General features: G+C 40.4%; 1 protein-coding gene across 1 annotated transcript in view; it reads right to left on the bottom strand.

Moving 5' to 3' along the window:
• Positions 1-1,055: 1,055 nt before the first annotated feature.
• Positions 1,056-27,624, bottom strand: part of meis2b (Meis homeobox 2b) — a 28,500-nt gene continuing 1,931 nt past the window's right edge. Inside the window, exons 5-13 of the mRNA XM_030404533.1 lie at positions 27,323-27,373; positions 27,084-27,230; positions 23,216-23,330; positions 14,271-14,410; positions 11,500-11,576; positions 9,155-9,213; positions 8,928-9,017; positions 7,550-7,645; positions 1,056-2,003 (exon numbers count right to left, since the gene is read on the bottom strand). Of these exons, the coding sequence (XP_030260393.1) occupies positions 7,587-7,645; positions 8,928-9,017; positions 9,155-9,213; positions 11,500-11,576; positions 14,271-14,410; positions 23,216-23,330; positions 27,084-27,230; positions 27,323-27,373 (738 nt within the window). The 3' untranslated portion in view covers positions 1,056-2,003; positions 7,550-7,586. The remainder of the gene's footprint in view (positions 2,004-7,549; positions 7,646-8,927; positions 9,018-9,154; positions 9,214-11,499; positions 11,577-14,270; positions 14,411-23,215; positions 23,331-27,083; positions 27,231-27,322; positions 27,374-27,624) is intronic.

Raw genomic sequence — 27,624 nt, 5'->3', positions numbered from 1 at the left:
AAACTAAATAGTGTTATTGATATTATAGGCAACTGACGACGACAACAACAACAACAACAACAACAACAACAACAACGCTAATAATATAATAATAATAATAATAATAATAATAATAATAATAATAATAATAATAAGACGAATGAGAATAAGAATAATCATTATAATAATAATGATAATGATCATTATAATTGTAATGATATGGTAATACACGTTGACTATAACAGTGGTTTTAACGTGTTCAGCGCGTGATGATCTGGGCGGGTTGTGATCAGCATGAATCGGTCTGTTTATCAGAAATCATGTTGCTGGCCTGCAGCTGTGCAGCAGTCAGCTCAGGCTGCTGCTGTCCTCGTCAATAGAAACCACAGAGGATCGTTACAGGCTGACAGTGATAAATGAGCTGCTCGGTGCGTCGGGACCTTTATTTATTTATTTATTTATTTATTTATTTTTTCTGTTTGTTTGTTTGTTTGTTTGTTTGTTTGTTTGTTTGTCAGTTTCTGTATTTACGATTAACCATCTCATGTGACGCAGATAGAGATGATCTCCTGGGAAATATCACGAACTGAAAATATGAATAAGAAATCATCGGTGTTTCGTTGAAAACGAAGCAAAATATGTATTTGTTTTAGGAGGAGATGTGACTCAGCTCCCATCTATCCATATTTTACTTTTATTTTTTAAATTCCCTTAATTCTTTTTTCCTCTGTATATCACACACACGTGCGCCCGGGCGGCCTGTACATAGACAACATTTAGTATAATCCGTCCGCCGCTGCGGCTCCGCACACTTCGCTCGGGTTTTCTTGAATTTCGCAGGCAGGCCATCCATCATCCCTGTCACCATCAATCGAATAATGCGAGACAACTGCAATCCCGTCTCATATCGAACCACAGCAGACTACGTGACCTGCGCCAACAACTAATGCTGCCGCCTTCAGAATTCTCTCCGACGCCTACACTCACCTCTCTCCTCGGGATTTTTCATATGAGCCCACGAAAGCAAACAGAACCGAATCACTGCGCTCTTCACAGGAAAACACTCCGCTGCATCCTCACTTAAGTCTTTATTTTGGTTTTTAGTGCAGACTTATTTTCGGTGTTCTGGTGCTATAAAATTATTTCAAACATCGTCAAAAAAACAAAAACATACAAAAAAAAAAAAAAAACACACGAGAAGAGTAAAAGCTGAAGGAAGAGATGCAGTGCACGAAGAAGAGAAACAAACATTCAGAGGAAAATTTCTTTAAAAAATCTTTGTTTTAGTTGGAGTTAAAAATAGAAAAAAAAAATCATCAAGATTGCAGTGGTAAAAGTCACTCTAACGTCTAGTGATCACAAGCGCAAACATGACAAACAGCCAAATGAAAAGAGGAGCACAGATCTATACAGCACGACATTAAAACTCTCAGTCCTCAGATTTTTAAAAGATATCCCACAGTGGTTTTAGTTTTGTCTTAGAAAGGAGAGGATCAGTGTGTGTGTGTGTGTGTGTGTGTGTGTGTGTGTGTGTGTTCTCTGTACAGTCTCGTTCGGAGGGGATGTGTGTGCCTATTTAAAGGTTTGGGGGTAAAGCTTTAGTCTACCTAAAAAAAAAATTAAAAAAAAAAGGAGAGGAAGAAAAAAGAGAAAAGTCGATATCCCCGGTGGTTGTAGAAAAATAAATAAATAATTTAAAACGAAATGGAGGAGATGTGTGGAACTGCTTCTCTTCACTGTGAAGTCCTTTTAGTTTCCGTGCAGCTCTCCTGCAGCTCCTCAGCTGAACGCCGAGTCTCTGTTCGGGTTAAAGTCAAAAGTTTATTGGCGGCCTCCGGTGCTGAGGTTAGGCGTTTCCATGGTGACCCAACACGCGCGCGCACTGTGCGGGTTCGGGCAAGGTGAGGTGGGAGTGGTCAGGTGGGTGTAAGATCAGGTGGGTTTGACGTGGCGGCTGCAGAGGCAGCTCCGGTACTGAGCTCCACGGCCAGATGGAAGAACATCCCTGAGCCAACCATGGAGGCCTGGACACACAGACAGAGAATAGGGTCAGTACACTCTGTCAGAACCACCATTCATAAACAATACATACAGGATTATTCATGGTGAGTACAAAGTGTGATCGCGTTATTAAAGGGGCACTATGTATTTTTTTCTGGAAAGGGAAAAAAAAAAAAAAAAGAGTTATATGTATGATTATATAAAACAAACTCACAATGTTAACAATATTAATTAGATTATGATACATTTTTTTCCAATTAGTGAATAAACAAGCTCAGAGGATGGTCACAGAACAACTGTTTGAAGTTACATAGGTGGCAGGGTCCGCCATATACAGACAAAGTAAAACAGTATAAACTGTGTTGTCCTTTAAGGTCAGTTTGTTTATTCAGGTTATTCAATCATGAAAACAAAGAGAGTTTATTTAATTTGATTATTACAAATAGGAACAACCAGCCTTGATAAGTGGTCAATTTATACTTTAGTTATTTGACTGTTAACAAACAATGAAATGCTTTATTAAGCAATTGTAAAGGTTTATAAACATCATTTATAACTTTATGATGACGTCCAGATAATGTTTATAGATAAACTAGTGCCTATTAAACATTTACGACGTCTTGTTAACATTTTAAATCAACAATGTCCTACTAAATGGGTTATAAAACATTTCATTGTTCGTTAACAGTCAAATAACTATTACCTTAAGTTTGATTTACTATACATTAGTGTACACACTGACACATCTTCAGTATCTTAAGTATTTGAGACGTGTTGGTCGCTTATTGTTGTTTTAACTTGATTGTTAATAAATTGGTGTCCTACAATGTGATTTCCTGGATTCTTTCCCCCATTCTGTCTCTCATAGTTGAAGTGTACCTATGATGAAAATGACAGGCCTCTCTCATCTTTTTAAGTGGGAGAACTTGCACAATTGGTGGCTGACTAAATACTTTTTTGCCCTACTGTATATATACTGTGTATATATATAAATATATATATATATATATATATATATATATATGCTCGAAAACGTTTAAAGAAAAGTCTGAAATTAAAAACATAATTTTGTGTTGCAGAGATGTTGCTTACTTTGTTCAGACATCACAGTCATTCACCTCTCTTTGCGTTTTTGAGTCAGAGTTAATCAAATCAAATCAAACAGCCTCATGAGAAACACCACACATGAGAAACACCACACAACCTTGTCAAATAAACATTAATGCAACAAGCACATAAATGTATTATGTCATTATTTGTTACTAAGTACTGTATCATGTTTGTCCTTAGCCATAGAAGATATTAATACAATAAAATATTACTCTTCTACAGTATTCATAAAATGATTCCAGGCCTGCTGAAATGTTCCTTCCTTATTGTTTAACCCTGCTATCATCAAGGAGGCATTATCAGTCTTCACCTACTCCAGTGAATAAATTCTGTCTGAGTCTGACTCTTCACGTGGTGAAGAATGATCCTAGCTGCAGTGATGAAACCTGTCAAACCAAATTCTGCTTTAGATATTCCTTGTGGTACTCTCATCTATCTCCCAGAGTTGAGGACATTCTTTTTAGGATTTTTATTCAAGCCATCCACCAGATTCCCGAAGAACCAACCAAATATCCCCATCATGAGTGTATGCGGGCCTCCACATCACAAAGAATGATCTTACAGTATATACCAGGGGTCACCAACCTTTTTGTAACTGAGAGCTACTTCATGGGCACTGAGCCATACGAAGGGCAGTTTGATACACTCTTCGGAAATAACACATTTGCTCAGTTTGCCTTTAGTTATATATGATTATTAATGATGATTAAAGATATTCATGATGTGAAGACACTGATAATGTTAATGATTTCTCATAATAATTATCAACAATGACTTAACAAGGTGGGAAACACATAATATCAATATTCAATTTTCATTTTTAGAACAGGCCTAAGGGCTACTCATGTGGTCCTTGGGGGCTACCTGTTGGTGACCCCTGGTATATAATGTACATCTGACACCCTAACAGACAGTCCAGTACATGTTATTATGACTTTCCATGCATTTTTCCTAATTTTAAAATTTAGACTTGAAATTTTCTCTCATCCTTCACTGAGCATCTGCAACTATACTGTAAAGGACTGAGGCAGAGCGAGCAGAGCTAGATAAGTCAAAAACCCCATCGCCTGCCTTAATGCTACTACTTAACTGGACTCCAAAAACATTCACTAACCTCTTGAAATTATATCAACACATTGTTCTTATACAGGTCTGCAGTCTTATTCAAGTTTCTCACAGACAAGGTTTATTTCATAAATGGATTATTGGATTATTCCAAATAGAGGAGTACGCCCAAGTTCTTTGCCCTCACTTCTCTGGAGTGCTGAAAGTCTGGATTGCTCTCGTCACCATCAGACCACCCAGTGACACTATCTCAAGTGTTGAACTCTGGTTGAATGGGGCTGTGATATCTTCTTCTGTCTGTGTCATCCAAACTGTGATCCACACAGTGTGTGGCTCACTTTGCCATTTAAAATGCAATTATATAAAGCTCTACACTGGCCTAGGCCTCCTTTACTACTCAGGTCATAATGCTTTTGCATACTATTCTATTCTGTTTCTTTCCATTCCTTAAATTGACCTTTATAAATTGATCACACCGCTTAACATTCCTGTAGAGACTGTCTTCGGTGTCCTCATTTAAACATCACTGTAGTTAAACACAGGAGCAACAACCAACTTTATGGTATTCATTTTCCCCAAAGAGTGGGATTGATTGACTTCCACTTATCTAGGCAATTTTTTTAATTTTCTGAAATGTTTGTAAAATGTTGTTCATGTCAAGCACTCAGTCTTTTCCCCACATACTACATCCCTGATGGTATCCATGTGAATTGGAATGAACTAACTGCTGCTGGATGACACACCCTGGACACCGCCATCACCTCACACTTAATGCTGATTCATTTTATAGCCAGATAATTGTGAAATCTTAAACTCAAAAGCTAAAAAAGATGGACTTCTCAGTTTTCTTAAGTCAAAGTCCACTTACAAGCTTTTAATAAAGCCACATCTTGGTCTGCTCAGTTGACAGGAAAAACATTCTGGCTCAATTGTCTCATTCATTCAATTCAATTCAACTCAATTCATATTGCAGTTGGTAAGAACTCTGTCAGATATTCTCTCACAAACACATGTGCATTATACAGTATACTGTCATAAAGCATATGGTGAAGCCAGCAGAAGGGAGAGTAAAATAGTGCCTATTTAGTGGTGTATTCCATAATGGTTAAATGTTATGGCTCGGGCTTTATCGTCCATGGAAAACCCTCATATTACTCCAAACACTGCTCTCTTCCCTCCTGCAGTCCTGGGCAGATTTACTGCCACAGTCAGCATACGCTACCACCACAGATCAAATTAGGTGAAGCAAAAACAACGGCTCGACTGAGCTATTACTGTAACTAGTCAATGATCATTCAATGAGAAATAATTAGATTAAAGACTTTCAAAAAATATATAGGCAGCATTTATTCAGGTTGAGAGCTGATGTCTCTATGCAGATCTAAACGTTTTGTCTTTGCTTTAGATGAAGCATCACTACCTGAATTTCATTAGCAAAGCTGGGGGAATTATCAGACAGGGGAGAGGGGGCTCTGTTGGGCGAAAATTGGCCCCGGTGAAAAAAATGAAGCAAATGTAGCTCCTATTTACATATAAAGAGCTCTATTAATCAAGGTAAGTGTCATTACAGCGTGGCTCATTGAGCAGTGGAGAGTGGGTGTTAAATAAAATTCTCTGTCCTAGGGTGCCTCCGGCAGGCGATACGTCTTGATTTGAGAACTGTCAGCAGTGGTGGAAGCTGATAGAGGCGGGAGGTTGAGGTGGAGGAGGGGGAGTATTACCCTGATTCTTAATCAGATTGCTGAGGGCGTAGAGATGGAGGAAAAGAAAAATGGAGGAAGAGGGGGATAGAGCGATGGAGAATGGTGTGGAGAGTGATAGAGAGGAATGTGTTTCCCACACTGAATTTATTTAGCCGACCAATACTGACAGACTTTCAGCTCCTCTAAAGGTTCGTTTATATCAACTTATTTCACGCATCACGCATTTTATGTATTTTAATTGAAAGTTGCACACAGCAACCTATTACATATTTAATAGACCAAGGATTATTCTCATTCCTCATCTTTAGTCCATATTTCTAAAAACAACACAGATATGTTTGTGTTTTCTCAAAATGAAGTAACCTTGACTCTGAACATTATTTATAGCACTCTAGTATTGCTATAGTGGCACTTTAGTGGTGTTTTAACTCAGATAGAGTCTCATTGATGAAAGACCTAAAAGGTAATTCCAACAGTTTTGCACATTAAGGTGTGTTAACTGGTCTTGGGAGATGCATATATGAAATAAGGAGCATACAGCCTTCTGTAGCTCAAGAAGAAGCTGCATGCTAAGTGGAATTGTGGGTAATGTAGGTTATGTCCACTGGTGTAAAATTACACCTCTATAACACTGTTGGACATATTATGGACGATTCACAGCAACTGATAGCAGCAGAACCAGAGATAGGGCTGTGCTGTATGGACTTAAAATAATATTGTATATATGATATATATTTTGGTATTTGAAACTTTTATAAGGAATTCATAATTGTTAGGACTAGATGACCAAATACAATGTCTGCAACTGCATTTTAGGGATGATTACTAGTGCTTTCACAAAATATGACCACAATGAGATTTCTGATGAATAATCATCAGTAATGTGGATATAGTAACTAAAGATGAGTATTAGATCCAGTAGAGAAGTCTGGCATGCTCAGAAAATGACAATACTTGACTGTAAAGCAGCCTTCCAACACAGAAGTGACCAAACCTTTGTCATATCACCATATAATGATATCCAAAATCTAACACCATATAGAGTCTCATAATGATGTCCTCACCACAGATATCACGTTTTATGTCACACATTCCTCTTGGTGGTGCCTACATTACCCACAGTGCAGCTTTGTCAGTGAGTGATGTCACTGGATAAAATTGATCAGATTAAATGCAGCTTCCTCTGGAGCCACAAAAGGCTTTATAATATTTTATTTATATTTTTTACATTTGCAGTAATACTCCACAAGAACCGTTATACACTTTACTTCTTTACTATCACACCTTATTGGTGCAGTTGTTCTTTAAAGGAGACTAAAATCATGTTATGTTATGATAACACTATGCTGGGTCTATAGTAAGTCCTTCTCAGACAGTCTGTAAAGTAGCTAAAAACAGACCAATTACATTTGCTTTAAATCATATTTTCCACCACAACTGTCTTGCTGCAATCGCACCAGAAAGACAAGGGGAAACGTTGATATTGTGAAAAGAATACTGTGAATATGTCCCTCGCATTAGCATGAAAATCACTCTAGCGAGACTAAAGTCCTTCTTTCACTTTATTGAGACTAGTGAGGAAGGAGGAGAGTGGAGCACAAATATGAGTGACAGTTGAGGAGAAGTTAGTGGTAGAATGGTGAAATTGTTTTTTCTGATGAATGAAGAGAGACAAAGACTGCACTACTTACTTCACCCTGTTTTTCAGGCTTGTCTGATGGAGTGGATTTACATGTAGTGCCACTGCCCGTCCATGCCCATGTTCATACCCATACCCCCCATTGGCCCTGAAAGGAGGAGAACAAACAAGAACACTTTGAAACTGGTACAACTCTTAAGTGTGTGTGTGTGTGTGTGTGTGCGTGTGTGTGTGTGTGTGTGTGTGTGTGTGTGCATTCATGTAAAACTGAAACCTGCTATAGAGATGTATGAGATGAGATGTAAAAGCAGACAAGCACACAGCCTGTATAATACATGGCATGTTGTCATGTGTAAAATGGTATCTTTGAATATCAACAAGCTCCTGGCAGAGGATTGATTGTTGCCACGTACTAACATGGTCAATCTACAGTTTCTTATGTAGACTGCTGTAAGCAAGGGTGATTAGTCTAAAGGAACAGTTCACCCAAAAGTGAAATTTCAGTCGTTATCTCCTTCCCCGATGCTGATGGAAATTCAGATGAAGTTTTCAAGTCCACAAAGCATTCCTGGAGCTTCGCAGCAAAACAGTGTTGCAGCATTCTCCTAAAAAAAACTGCAGTAGCTGTAGTGGGGACTTTAAAATCTTAACCCCCATGTAAAACATAGAATGGCTCCATACAGCTCATCTGATGTAATCAAAGTCTTTGGAAGCCTAAAGTTCTCAAAACATACCCCTTAAGATATAAACAACACCCCAAGAGGTATGTTCTCAAAACATACCTCTTGAGGTGTAGTTTATATCCTTTGTTAGACAAAGTTTTGCCATGGCTGAAAGAGCTAAAAGCGTTAGCGTGCACCCATCTGAAGCAGGTGGACAAGCTTGATTGCCTGTCAAGGGTAAAAATGACATCTTTCCAAATAAAGACATAGATTACAGCATATGGAGCCATTTGATGTTTGGTTGTTTTTTTACGCTTTAAAACAGTAATTTAGGAGAACAATGCAACACTGTTTTGCTGTAAAGCTCCCGGAATGTTTTGTGGACTACAAAACTTCACCTGACTTTCCGTCAGCATGGGCGAGGACATAATGACTGAATTTATATTTTGGTTGAATTATTCCTTTAAAGTTGGACTGTCAGGCTAGATGAACTGGTTACATGGATAACTTTTTATGGCTTGATTACACTTGTTGCCTGTATACTGTTAGTTGCTCTTGTCATTATCAATCATTATCATAGTAATCTTGGTGATAGGGTTTGTGAGATTAAATTATTATTAAATTAATAATTTTTCTGCTACCAGAGAAATACTCATACACACATGTATAAAAAGTGTATGAATTGTGAGAAACTCAGCTGACCTCAAGCAGAAAGTATTCAGAGAGGTTATTCCCTTTATGGTTTGACAAAGTTAAGAAATTGCTCACCTCCAGGCCGGAGACCCATGTGCTGCTGCCCATCAAGAACAAAGCCTCCCATTGGCTGGCCATCTGGACTATAAGCTGAACCCTGACTTACTGTGAGAGGAAGAGGAAAAACAAGACTGTTACAGCGAGCAATGCAATCTCTTCTCTGAGCTGTCTTTGGCTTGGCTCCTCTGATACATAATCTGTCTCTCTTTTCTGACTGAACACTGAATGAACGGCAGCTTTACCTGCTCTGTTGGACTGGTCGATCATAGGCTGGACTATTCGCCTCCTTGCATTGATAAACCTGGGGAAAAAGATCAATATAATGTGAATTCTTTGATGAACATACAAAGTAACTAAATCTCTAGCGGATATAAAGCATTTATGCACAAACCAAACTCTCACAAGTTTAGGCACATACTATACTTTCAAAATCAATCAATCATCTTGACATTAATGAAATGTAAACCTATGACTTATAAGTATGGACAATGAAATAAGGAAGTTACACCATAGAAGGCCATGAGATAATATAGTCAAATGCCCTGGAAAAAGGCTCAGAGGTAAACGTTGAGTTAGGAATAGTACAAAGACTTCTTAAGTCTCAGATCGATCTTGTGCAGTTTATGTTAACAGGTATTGACTAGATCATTAGTAAAACAAGTAAAAAGAAGGATCATCATTCTTCTGTAAATGCTCAAAAAAAGAAAAAGAAAAGAAGTTTGACATTTCTATCTAAAGAGTTTTTCTGAAGACGTGTGTCTTTTCTCTGTCCCTGTACAGCACTGCTCTACTTGTAATTAATTTAAAAGGAGGATGCCACATTCAACATTTCAAATATCCAGAAATGACAAAAAACATCAATTCCATTTGGCAGCTTTTGAAGAACTGGAACCCACTGTGGTGTCTCCAGGGATGTGATGAATAATTATAGTGTATTCCTATTGACATAATGTGGCGCATTAGGAGAAAATCACATAGCTTAAAAAATCTATTGATTTGGGTGTTGCCCTGTAGCCTCAGGCTGTGATGAGGCTAACTGCTTTGCCAATGTTTTGCCATTGATACATCCAGCAAAGAGACAGTGAGGCGGGTTTGCATGCTTTGATATTGGTATTGGATATAGCCTTGACTAAAGCCTGTGGTCCTCTTTACGTGTGGATTAGAGGTGGGCAGCATTGTAATTCGGCCTTTTAGAGCCTGATTTACTTAAAAGAAAACTCTTTGGTGGATTTTGCAGGGGATTAGAGCAATGAGGCAATGCCATCTCAATTAATCCGAACTTGAACCCTGTGTAGGCTGCTCAAAAAATAATGTCATGTAGGACTGTATTGTGTGAAACTGCATCGAGAATGTGTGACTGTTTGATTGGAGCTGCTATCTACAAAGCCAGCTCAGCCTTAAAATGCTTTAATCCTTCATGTCATACATGTCAAATGAGGGTGTGAGGAATCGTCTTCGACCCTAAAACCCTGAGCTATTCCCCACACTCTTCATTCTCTTTATTCACAGGCCCTCCAAGCACACTATGAGTTGTTATATATTGTAATTTTCAGAAACATACTTTAAATGTTATGTAGCATTTCAGTGGTACATGTGTCTGACAGGAATATAAGGTACCTAATCAAATCTCTCCATCTAATTTTTTATTTAAATTTTTTTTTTGTATTTCTTTATAAATTTAGGGGAAATAGATGTTTAACCGGTACACTTCCAATTAGGTAACACTTCATAAAATAATAAAACTCATTAAAAAATGTAAATGTGTGTTGTTTCAACTTTAGTTATTCGACTGTCAAAAAACAATGAAATGCTTTAAACCATTTATTAAGCAATTGTTAATGTTTATAAATATCAGTTGCAACTTTACAATAAACAATGGCTCAATTAATGTTTGACAAAACATATTCTTGTTATCTAACTGCGTAATAACCATTAACTAAAGTTTAATTAATTTTAACTTTACCGTTTATTAGTGATGGTTATTATAACGTCTTACCAATACTATTTTATAACTTAAGCAGCTGAACTTTCAGTTGGCATGCAATTCAACATAAATAAAGGACTATGATTTAAAAACTGATTATTGAATTAATGAATGAGTATTTTATTCGGTTTGGTACTTCAATTAACTCAATACATAAAAAACTAAAACACCTGGAATCAAACAATGTCTTTGTGCTATATAACTAGAGCCAAATGTCATAATTATTTCCGATAACTCAATTTTTTAATTATGAGGAATTGCAGACTCGTAAAAAAGTCGTACCATAAGTTAAGGTTATTTTCCAAAAAATTGGCATGACCATAACAAAACCCAGGTTTGACAAAGTGTTTGCGCTGTATTATTGTATATACATTTTGAACAATGTACTAATCTTAAACAGCACAAGAAAGCACAGTGCTTGATGAACAATATTTGAATGTCTATAGCTACTTTGGTCAGTCAAAAATAGAATATTAACTCTAATGGCAAGTGAAACCTTTTTTTATAAAAGGCATCACAGAAACCAAAGACCAAGATTGTGCGTGCATATGTGAGTAGATATGAGAGCAGTCAGATTTTATTTGACTATACAGGGTGACTTACCAGTTGTTCACTTGAAGGATGGTGAGGCCTGTGTCTTGTGCTAGTTGCTTTTTCTGCTCCTCTGAGGGGTATGGGTGCTGTGGGTGACAAAAAGAAAATCAGTAAATGAAAAGAGTCAGCCTGCAGCCAGAGCCAGCTTGTACTCATTTAGAGGTCTCCACGTTTGGTGCAGACTGAACCCTAAGTGCAGGCTCTTGTACTTCAAGGTAAAACTTCCACACAGGAAGTGCATATTGTAGCCCAGTCGCTCCCATGCACAGTCAGTCCTGGAAGTGGGTGCACTAGCCGACTGTGGAAAAACACAGGCTGACCACAGTTTGGCCCCCTGAACACTACAGGCTAAAAGCGTGTGCCATTGTGTGACAGTATTTGACATTATTTGACATTGCTTGACAAACGATCGGGTGGGATATAAACAGGCACAATGGTAGCTTTTGTTTGGGGCCACGATAAGGCTAGGACCCCCGTCACCCCCAACCCCTCCCCGCCTGGCTCCATCGCCCTGTCCCCCAGCCCTGGTCGTTCCTATGGCTGTGTGCTTGTGTGTGTGTGTGTTTGTGTGTGAGCAGGAGAGGGAGGAGGGCGGCAGATGGTAGACAGAGGTGACCTGTGTACTGAGAGCTGAGTTTTAGGCCAGTCACCATTCTGCTGCTGTCAGGCCCACAGCCGCCTCCTGTGGTCATCAGTGAAGGATGAGCTTGCAAGCACTTCATTTTAAACTGCCTTTCAGGGTTAGTGCGCATACACACACACACACACACACACACACACACACAAAGATTTATACTATTCACTTGTGAGGACCCTTATTGACATTTCCCATTGCGTTCAGTTTCCAAAAATGTCCTTACCTCCAAGGTCTAAAAGATAGCTGCACAGATACAGACATACACACACACACACACACACACACACACACACACACACACACTCATATGCACAATAGCACATACACACACTGTCACAATATCAGATATCCAGTGAATGATTACTGTAGCTAAAGAATGTACTATAATCATATTATCGACAACTCTGTGTCCATCCCCTCAGACATGATTTTTTTGCACAGTGTGGTAGCAGCTAGCTAGTTACTGTGTCTCCTTTATGGTCGGTGGCAACCGGTGTTAAGGCGCATTATTGTCACCCATATGACAAACACCAGATCATTTACGCAATAGAATGTGAATCAACATAATATCAGTTTAATTTTTAGGATGTCAAAATTATTTTCAATGCCAGTATCCCATGATACCCCTAATACACACACATACAAACACATAAATACGTTCAAATCTGGCACACAAGCAGACAGAACGCACCGATAACAGCTGTGTGAATGGTTAAAAAAAAAAAATTATGTGCACATTAAAGTGCACACAAATGCTGTTAGGGGCATGCAGACATACACAGAGGGTGTACTTTGCCGCGGGAAAAAAAAAAAATCTCTCCTGTGTGCTTGTCAGTCTTTGAAGCCAGTGACATAACGTACACCTGGGAGTCTTGTTTTCTGCTAGTTTTATTTTGAAAGCCTAACTGGATATTGCATATGTATTATTGCTAACTTGACCACACAGCCCTTCACATAGGTCAGAGCTGCCATAATTGACAAGTTGGAAGTGTTGCTGATGAACAACCCTCATGCAAATCTTTTAACTCAACTGAGAAACCAATATAATTTCAGTTGACTCTGACATGACACCTGTGACCTTCAGTGGATTCCAGGTTTGCTTCCCAAACACAAACCTTGCGATCAGTGAGGATAAATGTAGGGTTGCATGGAAACCAACAGTTATGGCCGGGCTAATGGGCCGATAATGAATAATATAATGAATCGAAACCTTTCACAGCTGCTTTCTCTATAGCTTCCTCAGAAGGGGATCTTTTAAGGGTCTTCAGAATGGACGACAAAAGCAGGAGGGTACGGCTAGCGGTGGACAGAAGCCACCCCCACCAACAGCCTTCCAATCGCGGGCCTCACACTGCAACCTCTGACAAAACATAATCCTGCTCCTTTCACACCCTCAACGACTGATGAATGCTTGATCGCTTGGGTGTTGCAATAGGCCTTTCAAAGGCCAAAGTCCCCTTGCACACTTTTTATAGGCACATCCTGCCACGGCAAACACTTGTGCTTAACAAATTAGGCCTGAAAGGGGATGGGGAACAGAGAGGGGATAATTCAATTATCCTTTTTTATCTGGAAAATCTAAAGGTGGGCTTTGGAAAGGAAGGGATTACTCTGAGTACAGGACCTGTATGGGCCTTTTACAAACTAAACAACTGAGGGGTTATAACACATCTAAGAGTGGGAGAGGTAGAACAACTGAAGAGGCAGCAGCAGTGATATGTTTTGGACCTTAGGTAAATGGTAAAGCTCTTCTGGTGGGGACTTGCTCACCCCCTCTTACAGAGCTCTGAACAGAAGGCTTCTGATGTTGATTTCTGTACAAACCCTGGCCTGGTGTTTCTAAGATGTGAGTATGTCTTTGCTCCATTCTCTTACAATAGACCATAGATGAACTTAGTTTCAATATGCCTTTGGGAATTCTAGCCTGGGCTCATTCCTGGGTGAAGAGGCATCATTTCAAACAACTGTTGCCTGATGGAGTGGCTGGGGTTGGACAACATTCATTTATAGCATTAACCGGAATAAGTGGGGTTGCTGCTGCAGAGAAAGAAAACGTGTTGTGTTTGAAGTCTATAAAAAGCCACAGCTGGATGAAGCCTGTATAGAAAAAGAATTTAACAGGATCTGGGATAAACTGCCTTACCGTAAGGTGCTGGAAGAGCCATGCTCTCATTATATTTGTGGCCACTTTGGGGAAGATGCCTCGTTTCTTCTGCCTCTTCTTGTCCTGATCATCCTCGTCTCCCGTGCCTGGTGATGCCAGACTGTTGTCGAGGCCGTCTCCTGCGATCAGAGACAAGAGGAGTCACGTTACGAGAAAGCTTTAATGTGGCCCCGTCGCCTTCATCCTCCTGCACGAAAATGTGTCACGAAAGGCCAGACAGAGAAAGATTACATTCCCCAAGATTCTTCCTCTCACCTCTGCCTGACTCCTCGGCCACTGGATAACGAAGAGAAGTTTGTAGTGTGGGAGCTCAATAAAACCAAGAGCTATTAATTCAATCTGAGCCACGCGTTTGACATGAGGTAATGACTGCGGGAGCTGTGCGCCTGACATGAAATAATGAACGTTGAAACTGCAGTCGGACTCAGTGCAATGTGCTGCTAATGTATATGTGACCTCTGTTTGAAATAAGACTAATGATTTCCTTCTAAGTAAGATGAAGGGAAAACAAAAACAAAGGACAGGCCTGTGAAGTATGAACCCGATAACATCAAACCCTTTTGCTGTTTGAAGTCAGAAGTGAGCCGTTCATTTGGGGTACTGAGGCAGAATGAGGTGGGTGTGGGTGGGTGGGTCAGTAGGGCGTGAAGCCATCGCCCTTACGTTCCCATGTGTTCACTGACCCCCCTCCCTTCCTCCATACACCGTCTGTGTTGGATTGTCTGCGGCCCAACGTCATAGCGGGCTCTCGATCCTGCCATTAGCAGCATCCCTGTTTGATTTCAGCTGGAGGCTGGCGTGGATCAAGGCAGGAGGCTTCCTTTAAGCTGAGATTTCCGCCCCTGCTAGCTAACTCACTCCATCTCGCAACACAAGGGACACTCCGCTCCCTCTCCCTTTCTGCCATTAATTGTGCATCAGCCGAGATGATTTACTTTTAACAGTGGTGGTTATTTTTCTTGCCCTCAGGGCAGAGAAGCCTTGAAAGCCTGCCTGGAGGGCATGTGAATAATGCATCTGAGAGACTCCTCCCCCGAGGCGGGACAGGAACCCTACTTTTCTTAAGATTTGCCCTAGCATGTCTTTTTGTTTTTACAGATGCATCAATCAAACGCGCCTATATGAGCCATATTCATGCATAAATATTTCAGCTAATGAATATTGACATTAAAAAGGAACTGTTCTTTGGTTGGGGCTCAGGGGGTTGTGGGAGTTTTGACGGATGGTGTCCAGCTCTGAGTCATGGAAAGGGTACAGAGTTCACATTTCACTTGTCCTCGCCTCCGTACTCTGCTTCGCCCTCCACTTCTCCTACAGCCTGTCAGTTAAGTTACTTCTCCTGACCAGGTGGCAGTGGGGCGGGGGCTACGTCAATTTACACAAAAACGCTGACAGACATTGCATCAGAGTTAGCGACTCTTAAATCGATTTTGTTTGAAAAATGTTTGCATCCTCTAGTAACCGTAATCAAGCTAGTCTCTATTCATGAGTGAGGGCAACAAGACTATCAGTTCTCATCATGAAATCAGCTAGATGAATAAAATGTCAATTAGTGAAGAGAAACAAAATAGAAACGTGGTCTGATCAGAGTACAGTATTGTAACAATTGTCAGCAGCAATTAAAAAGAAAGTTGCCGATGTATATAACATAAATCAAAGAGAGGCCTCACTAGTTAAAACAGTGAACCAGTGACCTCAGTTGTATATTTGAGTTCAACTGTAGTATTTTTAATCTTTAGATCATAAAGTTATAGTTTGTATGTTGTAACAAAAAGCATCATAAAAAGTTAAAGAAAGCAAGAAAGAAAGAAAGAAAGATAACAAACGGACTCGCTCGGCCTAATTATATCTAAGGAAGGCTTGCTGTGCTCCCCTCCACCCACCCTCGACACCCCATCCTGGTCCACCTCCTCTCCTCTCCTACCCTCTCCTCTCCTCTCCTCTCCTCTCCTCTCCTCTCCTCTCCTCTCCTCATCCCTCTTTTTTCTGCTCCAGAGAGGGGAAAGCCGCGGGGCAGATCCTCTGCTACACTAATCGCTTCTGACTGTTCCCCAGCAACTCGGCCAATCTAACCAGTGTGTGACGATGCAGTCTCAAAGTCGTACACCCGTGCAAGTCTCCCATGCCCCCCTTCTTCTGCCTCCATCCACCCCTCCACCCCCCCGTCCTTGCTCCGCACTGCCTGCCAGTGTCTGCACGCGTGACCCCAGAGGGGGTAGGTGAGGGGGGTGAAGATGGAGGGGTGGGCATTACCGCAGGGATGGCTGGAGTTTTGCCCCAGGGCTAAGAAGAAAAACACATAAAAAAACAGCACCCTAAGATATTTAGAGAAGTCTTCCTCTCCTTTCTATCGCCTTCTACCTTTGCTACTCTTCCACACCCAGCTCAGTTCATCCTGTGATTTTATACTTTTATGCCATTTTCTTTTTTTTTTATTATGCTTCCTTGCTGCTTTGAGAACATTCAGAAGCCACTAAGATGTTGTGAACAATATGGAAATCTCCATCTCATATTGCAACATTTGTCTAAGTTTGCTTATGAATAACGGACAGCTTTTATATTCGGCAGGAGAATATGAACATAACATTTAGCCAAAAACTGTAGCGACTCTTTTACTCAATATAACTGTGACTTAAAAGAAGTTACATATGCCACTGGGCTGATGGTGTTGTTTGTGTATGTCAGACATGCTGTATTTAGTTATTTATCAAATACTTTTTTTGGCATGTATCCTTTTTCATTCTAATTATCATTTTTACTCTGAACATATTCATATACATGTATGTATGCATGTTCCTGTAGGTGTTAATTATGTTTGATATTTATTGATGTCTAACTCTTCACTGAAGGTGAAAGTGATGTAATTGTATTGTATTCAAATAAACTGCTGGGCTTCAACCTGTGAATAAGCACTGGCCTAGAATTCATATAGAAATAATTGCTACGAGGTCAGTGATCTATTACTGTACTCTTAAAAGACATTATTTTACAGCTGACTTTGTTAGTGTGATCATTTAAACTGAGCCTGATTCAAGATATTGCTCTTTGCAAGATATTACACATATTTAATATTATTTGTTCCTACATAGTGCAAAGTTTTTATCATGATTTTACTATTTCAGAGAACAGTGCACACAGTTTCTTTGTACTGATCAGATATTTTTGACATTTGAAACTATACTTTTTTAATGTATGTTTAATTTGGTCTCTTATCTGCTGGTGCACAGTCTCAGCTCAGGGGCCGTTAATGTCGGTGGACGACGTGTCCATAAGACAAAGTGCGGCGCGGCTAGCAGAACTGATTGCAGCACTCCAAGCTGCATCAGTGATGCAAAGCCAGCGTGGCCTGTCTAATGAGCTCAGCGGGGCCCTGATCCATCATCAGTGACAACTTGCTGCCCCTCCCCTCATTAGACATGATACACAGCTCTAAATGAAGTAGTCCGGAAGGTTTCCAAGATGGGGAATCCTCCGTGTGAGAAGGTAAACATGACGATTAGAAGCTGTTGATGGGGAGATGCATCAGTTTCAAAGCTGTTTTAAGCTGTGCAGTTTGCATGTTGGCACCAGTGGTAAATAAGTTGCACACACAAGAATCTGTGAATAGAGAAGATTTCTATGGATCCTGGAACACTGTCTGCATCCAGTGGAGGATACATTTGCATTTCAATATCAGGTCATTAATCACATGGCCGACATCCACACATGACTTGGGAAAGGTGCACAGATGACTGAAGTACATATACAGTATATCGGTAAAAGTGTCATTGGGGCACAAAGACAATTTACATGTCATCACATGTAAATTGATTTACATGTCATCACATGTAAATTGACAGGGCATGATACCTATGTGTTTCTACAGCACAGATGGTCTATTATTTGGTGTTAAAGGGTTGGTTCTGAGAATTGCAATTTAAAATAAAATCCAAATACAAAGACGAGATGTTTCATTTTCAAACTGATAAACAGGAGGCAAACCAAGGTTGGTTACTTCAACTCGACTTTCTCATGTTCAATGTAAAATTACAGAGTAAAACAATCTCTAACAAGATTTCTTAAAGACAACAGTATGTTATTCAATCCTGTCATTTCTAGAGTAACCATGCAGGCCTCATCCATATTAAGACTGTAATATACCAGCCTATGGTTTAAATGACAACACACTAGAGCACGCATTACAGCACTGACAAGGAGGCAGTTTATGAGCCAATGCAGTCTAGTCCACCAGCCATCAATAAAACCTGTTTTCTTGAGATATGTTGTTTTAACTTCATGGCCATTTTGAAAGCTGTATGTGTTGCTGTTGAATTGCACTGCATTATTCTTAGACGTGTTTCGGATTTTTTTGTGCGTTTAGTCTAAAAACTAAATTATTATTTAGCTATTATATCATGCTGCATGATATCATTTGTCATTTTCACTGCAGATGCTGGGGACTTATCTCCAACTCTTCTTGGAATGCTCATTTTGGCCCCATCACCTTTTAGATGAAAATGAAATCCCAGAAGCTGCCATTGTTCAAGCACCCCTAAGTTTCATGTCAGCACCCCTAAAGATAATAACAATTATTCAATATTTGCCATAGCCACACAGCGGTGTCTATGTAGGTCTCACCATGTTAGTGTACCTCGGGTGGAGCCCCTCACACAAAGAGATAGGTGAGGTAAAGATAACCATACTCAAGTTTACGACACCTAATAACATCTTACTCTGTTTTGAATAGATCTGGCTAAGCCCTTTTACGATTTCATATATGATCCTAAAGAAAGATCAATTTCATTTTGTTTCATTTTCTCGGCAAAAGAGCCAGAGAGTAAAGTCTCGATGTCAGAAAGCGGATGAAAAGTGTTTCATCCAGTTAGTATTTCACACGTGATCACCTCTGAAGGTCTGATTCTAGAATGGCGCCTGGTACGGACCCCAACAACGTGAAAAAAAATCTATCTGTGGTTTTTGTGTGCGTTGGTTTGCTCTGCTTTCTTTTTTCCCTTTTGTTGGATGTATGCTAAACTTATTCAGCTTTATTTCTTCATTCGTTGATATTTACATTTACATTTTTTTGTATTCGTGATCTCAAAAACAAGCACAGATGCCTTGCGAGGCTCATTATAATATATGTTTCTTATAATCTGGGTGAACTGAGCCTTTATGAATAAAATATGCATGTTAGCGTTCAGTAAAATACTCAGTCAAAAACAACTTTTGCCTCAGAATTGCCTCTGCATTCAGCGTTTATCTCTCTCACTCTGTACCTCTCTTCCATTGTCTTCCCCCATCCCTTTCTAAAACATTTTTGAGATCTGCAGCATGACAGATGCTAAAGGACCTTCGCCCACGGTGAAGCTGTGATGTCACTGGCATGTCAGCACCTCCACCTCACATTCCTTCCTCCTGACTCCAGGCTCTGGATGTGACAAAAAGATGCAACACATCCTGTTCCTCACATTCCATTTCTCAACACAAGTGTGCAGGATCTTTTGGAGTCACCCCCACTGCCTTTTGTTTTATTTCCTTCTTTGTGATGGACATTTCGAGCCTCCTCCTTGTCCTCCCCCGGACCCCTTCATAACATCTCTGGGAGAGCTCAGTCCCTTTAGCTGTGGTCAACACCAGTCACCCTGGGGGTTGAGCTATCAAAGACAGCCCTCTCTGCATATCACACAGCTTACAAGGCAACAACCAAAACCTGGGAGCTTTCAGAGGACCAGGCAGCCACGAGCAAAACCACCAGCCACACAGTGGATGGATCATCTAGCTGTGGTTAGCCAGGGCTGGAAGCCACATCGCCACCACTTCAGTGTTCCCAAATGACAGTGGATTTTAAAAGGTTTCGTCAGACCATGGAGGCATGACTAATGACATCTCACTGCATGGGGACACCACAATCACTTCCTGTCTTCTCTTTGACTGTCATTAAATTCAATTTGGGTTGTGGTTAAATACTGAAAAAGCAATTTATCAATGGAAAGGACATTAATATTGTATATACAACCACCCATTTTATGTTTACCATACTGCTGGCCAGTGGATGAGACGTCAGAATTATCTAATATAACTTCACTCCAAAGATACTGCAAACAAGTCCTCTTAAATGTTGGAAGGGACTATGCTTCTCCATATGCAAACCTGCATCCTTTACACTTCACTACAACAGGGACACTACTTCCAGCACTGGCATTAAATATTGCCTCTGAATGTTATTTGAACAATTCATTGTCCTAAATCATCTTTCCCTAACTTTAGCCTCATTGTTGCCTAATCCTGACAAAATGTGTCGACCCTGGTCTCCACTGTCTTGAGCTCTGTGTGGCCATTCATCCTTCTCAACCACCACCCAACAACTCTGTGCAGAATAAGAGTATCACATTTCCTGGAGTGGATGGAAAAAATTTGCCAGTCAGTATAATCCAGGAGCAGTTATGTTTCCTCCAAATGTTTTGGCAAAGATAATTTGTAGGGTATAATCTGTTGTGGCAGATGGTGTCACCTCCATCTCTCCAAATTGCCTCCCTGCTCACTTTTGATACACAAGTTCAAAATACCCATGGTAAGTAAAAGTTCCAGGCTTCAGAGGTGATACTGGGCTAAGGTAGACTTATATACTTATACAATGCTGAATACGTAAATGAAATCCATCCCTCCATTCACTGATGTCTTCTAATACACATTAGTTGCAAATGAATATAAGGAGAATTGAGATTTCAAGATCAGTGCATGCACACAACAGTGTACCTCGTGAAAAAAGGTGACTGTCCTTTCCAAGTAGTGAACTGATATGTATGACGATAGTAATACGGCTTATCTATCTCTAACTGTCTGTTCTATGCTCTCTGGTTGTGTGTTTGACTCTTCCCTGGCATGATAATAGCCTGGAAACAAGGCAGGGAGGCCTGGGGACAAGCAGCAGGTAGCATGCAGTAGATCCTGCAGCAGCAACCACAGCTCTGATCATTCTGCCCTCTTCTTTTCCTTTGTGCCTCATACATAAAGTGCTCTGTCCTTACATCCCTACGGGGGGTATTCTGCACCCCCATCCTCTATGCATTCTCTCCCAGGTCAAAAGGGCATGGACCTTGGGTTTTCCCCCCACTGTTGTTTAAAAAAAGCCCAAAGGAAAGAAACCATTCACACCGTGGACTTTCTCAGCTCGCCCTCAATTTACAACTTTCAGTGGACGGGAAAATGAAGATTTACAAAACAAACATGTCACTCTGTCAGTGCGTCTTGGGTGAAGTCGAGGGGCCAATTTGATTTTCAACGTGTCAGGTGAAGAATCAAAGGAAGAGTCTTGATCTGTTTCTGATTGTCTCTTAATCCTCTGAGTTTGTCTTGTCTTGCAAAGTATCCTCCTATTGTTCTCATCAATGCTCCACTGCTTGCTGCCCGATGAGCAGAGGGTGGAAAGTTGCTTTAAAGTCCATTCTATTTTTACTGCGCTCAAAGGGGGGAAAAACAAAAACAAGCCATAAAACCCTTATAGCCTCCAATTAGCACATCAGAAATCGCATTATGTGGCGAAACACCGGGGCGACACAAGAAAGAGCTGAGCAGGAAGGCATCAGAGGGAGACCGGGGCAAACAATAACAGCAGGCAGGAGTAAAGTCAGAGGATCTCTTCATCGGATTCATCAGCACTAACTGAGCTGAGACTGAAAACCTGCACTGACTGTAAAAGTAAGGGAGCCACAATTACACAGCGAATTAAACACTGATTGTCCTTTTGGGGTTTTTTTGGAGTTGAGATCCTTCTTATCTGTTAGAACCCTGCTGGGTCAATGTAAAAACGCAGAAGCATCAGTTTAAATGCACTGTTTTCTGATATGTGAGAGCATTCACTTGAAGAGCGACACTGCAGAGCATTGTATGCTGTAGATGTTCCATCCTGTCAACAGAAGTGTTTTCTAAATCGAACCGGCAGGCAGGATTTTAGAATAAGCAGTCCATAAATCAAATCAGCCAATTATATGTGCGGCATGTGGCGATCCCCTTTATACAGTCATGTGTTTGACAAAGTGTTGAACCTCGCCTCATCCTTCGCTTGTGAACAACTGAGTCTGAACATTATGCCCCTTTCATACGCAATCATGATCCTGTCAGCTGGCACTAATTGACCTGTTTACCTGTGTAATGTCCCAAACAGGTGTTTCTGGAGTATCCTACAGCTCCCCCCGTCTTTAGCCGACCCTGCCCCAACTTGTTGCTGACATCAAGTTCATAATAACATGACATGTACAAAACCCAATGAAGTTGATGAGCTAAAACATAGAATATATTGTCTTTTTACTGTTTTCAACCGTATTTCAAGCATATGTCAATAGGTTCACTAGATTATTACATTCTTCTCTGTTTTTCATTTTTACGCAGCATTCCGACTATTCTAAATCAAGGCTGCAATTGGAATCACACAAGTCAGTGCACACCTTGTGCATTTTTGGAAAATACACCCCCAGGTTGCTAAAAATTGAGGACATGACTTCATTGTCCTTAATGTTAGTTACAGTCTGTCTCTCTATATTCTCTGACTCCTCCACCATGTCCAGCACTCAGCCCAAAGGCACTTGGTTCATACTGAAGATGTAATCATTAAGTAAAAAATGCTTTGTTAAAAAAGAAAGGTCCGTAAAGCAAATGGTGGATGGTGGTTTTATCAGATGTTACTATGTTAATTAAACTGTACGCAGTGGCAGCTTGTTTAGGGTTATGGTCCCGATACTGCAACTGTAGTCCTCACTCAACTTGGATTAACTCTTTTTATCAGCAAACTGCAGATAAAATGATCAGATAAACTTAGTGCAGAGATCAGAGTTCATATCCTCCCCCCCCCACAAATGCACCAGGGCTCACAAAAGGTCACAGGAAAGTCAGATCATTGGTATGAAAGAGGATGAAAGAGGATGCAGGAGGCCTGCGGACGCTCTTACCGAGTTCACTGGTGTTGTCTCCACTCTGGGAGACGTGTCCCCCGCTGGACGGTCCCGGGGTGCCCACAGAGGGTGTGGAGTGGGCGTCATCCATGTCTCTCCAGGACGCTGGGTTCTGAGAGGTCAGGCAGAGGTCCGCACACCAGGGGACAGGAGATAAGGAAATAGAGAAGAAGAGAGGGAAAAATGAGGATGAGGAAGGTCCAGTAGGTCCAGTATGAGGTCCATTACGCAGTTTCCCAAGACACAAAGAAAGCTGCTGGGTATGATTTGCAAAGTAAGGCAGCGGCGAAGTGAGACAAGAAAAACATTACCATTCTCTCCAAGAGGGATGTTTAAATATCGCTGCAGAAAAAGTAGAAACGGGAGTGTAGAGGACACTTTGGTGACCCTGCTGCATGTGGTCCTCCTGCACTCTGACTGAAACTAATGTTGGGGAGAGAGCCTGTATTTATTGGGCTGACGGGCCTGGCCACTCAGACGGCCATAAGCCCAAACCAAACAGCAGATCTCCCTCTTCAGCCTCTCTGCGTCAGCTGTTTGCCGGATGGTGATCAGATGAAGAGCTCGGCAGATGACAACAAGAAGCGCCAAGACAAAGGCGCAGTGTGAATGAGGCCTCTCGACGGTGGCCCCTCTTTTCTTATCCAGCCACACAATAATTACTACTCCTCAGAGCACACAGCCACTCAAAGAAGTGCCATGTGTTTCCATGTTTATCAAGCTAATGAAGGTCTTATTTAACACTCCATCTGTTTAAACCCAATTAACGGGAATGAAGGATAGTTTACAGTCTTCATCAATATATGAGATTCATACACAGATGAGGAGAATTCTACCAAACATTTATGGTTATATTTACCTTTGACTGTACCTCACGCTGTTACCCGGGTGGCTCATTGTAAAGGCAGCTTAAACTGCTGCATGAAACGACCAGTAGTAGCAACATGAGGTGAAGACAGCTATCAAAATGTACACAAAATGTTTTTAGCAAACATTTTGAATGGAGGGATGTTTGATCAGCACCATCAGGTCAAACTCCACAAGGTTCAAGACCGAGCATTTTCCCAGAACATCACTGGTACCATCTACAGAGCACCAGTGACATCAGTGAGGTGAGCTGTCTGCACAGAGCCCAAAGATACTAAAAAACAACACCTACACCAGCCACAGTGTGTTCACCCTGCTGCCATCTGACAACAGATACACAAGTATCTGCTCCTGTACCACCAGACTACTACATGCATCATCAGTAAAATCATCAGTTAAATACTTTAACCCTTCTATATAATGTCCCGTATTATAAGTAGCAAACAGGGACATCTCGTCACAATGACCTTTTTTAAAATGATAAAATAAATGAATCTTGAATGTTGAATTTTATCAGGAAATCTTGAGATTTGGCCCCCAGAAATCAGACCAGTCCATCTTAATGAAGATCTATGAAAACTGACCATGGTTAACAGGTATTATCACTTTTCTGATGATGAAATTGTTGCAAAAAATGTGTTAACAAATATCAAAAGAAAGCTTATAAATAAAACCAAATAATTGGTGTAAAATTCTGTCTTAATTTATTTTAGGTGTATTTTGTGTTTCAACCACAAACCCAACAAAGACCTGAAGTTCTCTTTGTTCAGAGCACAGTGTCCTTTGATTCTGAGTGTATCTTGTGCAGATCGCTGCACAGTTTTGAAGAAAATTACACTTTTGATACAATTCTTGAAAAAAACCCTGATTAAAACTGGGACCTGGTGAAAAATATATATACATATTGCACTGCCAGATTTTTGCCCAGTATGACAAAAAAATTTTTAGGATTCAATAGAGAATTTTTAGAGAGAACAGAAGAGCTTCAGTCCCACCATGTGTATGAGCCGCTGCACAAACACAACCAGTCCAACAAAACTAATGTAGATTTAAATGACTGTTTTACAAACCAACATACCTGTAACCTCACAAACAATCTTTTTTAGCCTTGTGAATGATGAACAGATCCCGGGACACTCAGTGGTTAGCATGTTTGTACGTCACACAGCTGTGCATGTGTTTGTGTGCGGAAGAGAGCATCACATCCATTATACAGCAGCCGTTAGGAGGAAGGCATTACAGCAGGAGAGTGTCCTGTCACATCAACTGGTGGCCTCAAATGCACACACACACGCACACATGTGCACACACGTAAATTGTGTTTTGCTGCTCGATGCAGGAAGCAGGTTAAGTACTGCACCCTGCAGAACAAAGAGAATGTAGGCGACAACCCTGATTCCAGAAAAATGTGAACGCTGGGTAAAACATCAATACAACAGAGTGTGATTGTCTGTTAATGCTTTTTCACATTCACTCAACTGAAAGACGATATATTTCCTGTTTTACCTGGAAAGGCTCAGCTGCTCTGACATTTTACACAGTGGACCAACTTTTTTGGAATCAGGGTCATATGCTCATGACGTTTCCCACTGAAGCTGCAGCCCGACAATATGTTGTGTGCGACAATTCACAATTGGAAAGTTTCCAGCTGAGACCATGAAGAAAATACTCATGGCAAAGTGACAGTCTCAGTCATTTCTGGCCATCATCCCCAAATTAGGTCGCAAATGTGTCAGACCCAAATGAGTGGCCATGCATGGAGGTGCTCTTCACACTGAGCACATGTCTCCACCGCTTCTTGAAATGTCCAACTCTGTCTCCATCAATTTTCAAAAGCATAATTAGGTTAAGCTGTGCTACAAATGGCTTGCACCAAGTACACGTACTGTACTAATAAATGACATTTACTGAATTTTGATGTTGCATAATTATCCACTATGAACTTATATCATCTCTTCATTGCATTCCCTTGAACCAGACATGTCGTAGGCAGTTTAGAAACGTCTTTTTATTATATTATTTTATTTTCAAGAGAATAGTGACTAATGCCATAAAATTCATTTTTCTAAATTATTCATTTATTTACAATGAGTGAATTTAAAATTCCCATCAATGCCAATGCAGCCTTCTGTCTGCACTAACTCAGTTTATGTGTCAGCGCTGCAGCTACACTGTAACTGTGAAGCACTTTAACATGTGAATTTGATTCTTTGTTAATGATCACACGAGCCAAAAGTAGGAAGAGGCTGTGTATAGCACACAGCAGGAGGCGAGGAGGGGCTGGCAAAGACCCCCCCTCCCACACACACACAACACACACAACAAACACCAGGCTGAGGGGAGCTGAAGCCCACAGCAAACACACACTAGCAGCTGCATTCTGTGAAGATCATCATCATGTTTGACTTCTTTACTGTATACATTCTCAGAGAAATAAAGTTCCAGACAAAATATGATTCAAACGACAAATCTCAACCGTCCATGGTGTGATTATTGTCAGCACAGAATGTTTCAACAATTTCATCCTGGATGAATAAAGTTCCATCTTTTCTGATCTTATCTTATTTTATCTTATCCCTCTCCAAGGTTCTCCAGCAGGACTGACACTCCATCAAACAGCAGCAGCCCTCAGCGTCGTTAAAGCCAACAAAAACTCAGGAAACCCCCAACAAACAACCATCTCCTCTCATCATTTATTTTGCTTTATGAGCTCTTAAAAGGATCCTTCTTCTCCACCTTCTTTATGTTGCCGTCACACTTTGCATGTGTTAATATGCTGCGAGAAAATTCCACCAAAAACAGATTTGTTTTGCCTCTGAGATTATTTCATCTGAATAGTTTTGAGAAAAAAAACTCTGCAGGATTCTTTCTTTTTTCTTTTTTTTTAAATCCAAAGAGCATTTTTTTTAGCAAATTAGAAAAAAAAAATCTTATCTGCAGTTTGGTCACCGCACGTCTTGCGAGAAGAAGGTAATTCTTTTTTTCTAAATTGACTCACATGATCTGCGAGGTTGGTGGAGGATCCGGAGAGGTCGTCGAAGTCCGACTTGCAGACGTCTCGGTCCTCTATCACCAGGTCGATTGGCATTTTGCCTTTCAGGCAGCTGATGTACCGGTGGCAGAAGTTATCACAGAGCTCATGAACCTGCGGGATACAGACTCTCATTTAGATCCTCTTGCGCGGCAGAATGATAAAGAGTGTTATAGTAAATGCGTGTGTTAGATCTGGATATTTACCTTCTCTAATTCCAGGAGATGGAATCGTAGGACTTGAATCGCTTGAATCATCTAAAGAGAATAATAACAATAATAATGATAATGATGATAATAATAATAATAATAATAATAATAATAATAATAATAATAATAATAATAATAATATAATGATGATGATGATGATGATGAATCCTCCAAAATAAACGGCAGGATTATAATAAGACATGGCTTTAGCAAAAAAAATGTGTTTATGCTGATGACCAAGATAATTCATACACATATTATTTTTCTTGGATTTAAAATAAAAGCGGTGTCCTGGCAGC

This window comes from Sparus aurata, chromosome 22 (assembly GCF_900880675.1).
Source record: "Sparus aurata chromosome 22, fSpaAur1.1, whole genome shotgun sequence".
Taxonomy (NCBI): Eukaryota; Metazoa; Chordata; class Actinopteri; order Spariformes; family Sparidae; genus Sparus; species Sparus aurata.
This window is presented reverse-complemented; position numbering and strand designations above follow the sequence as displayed.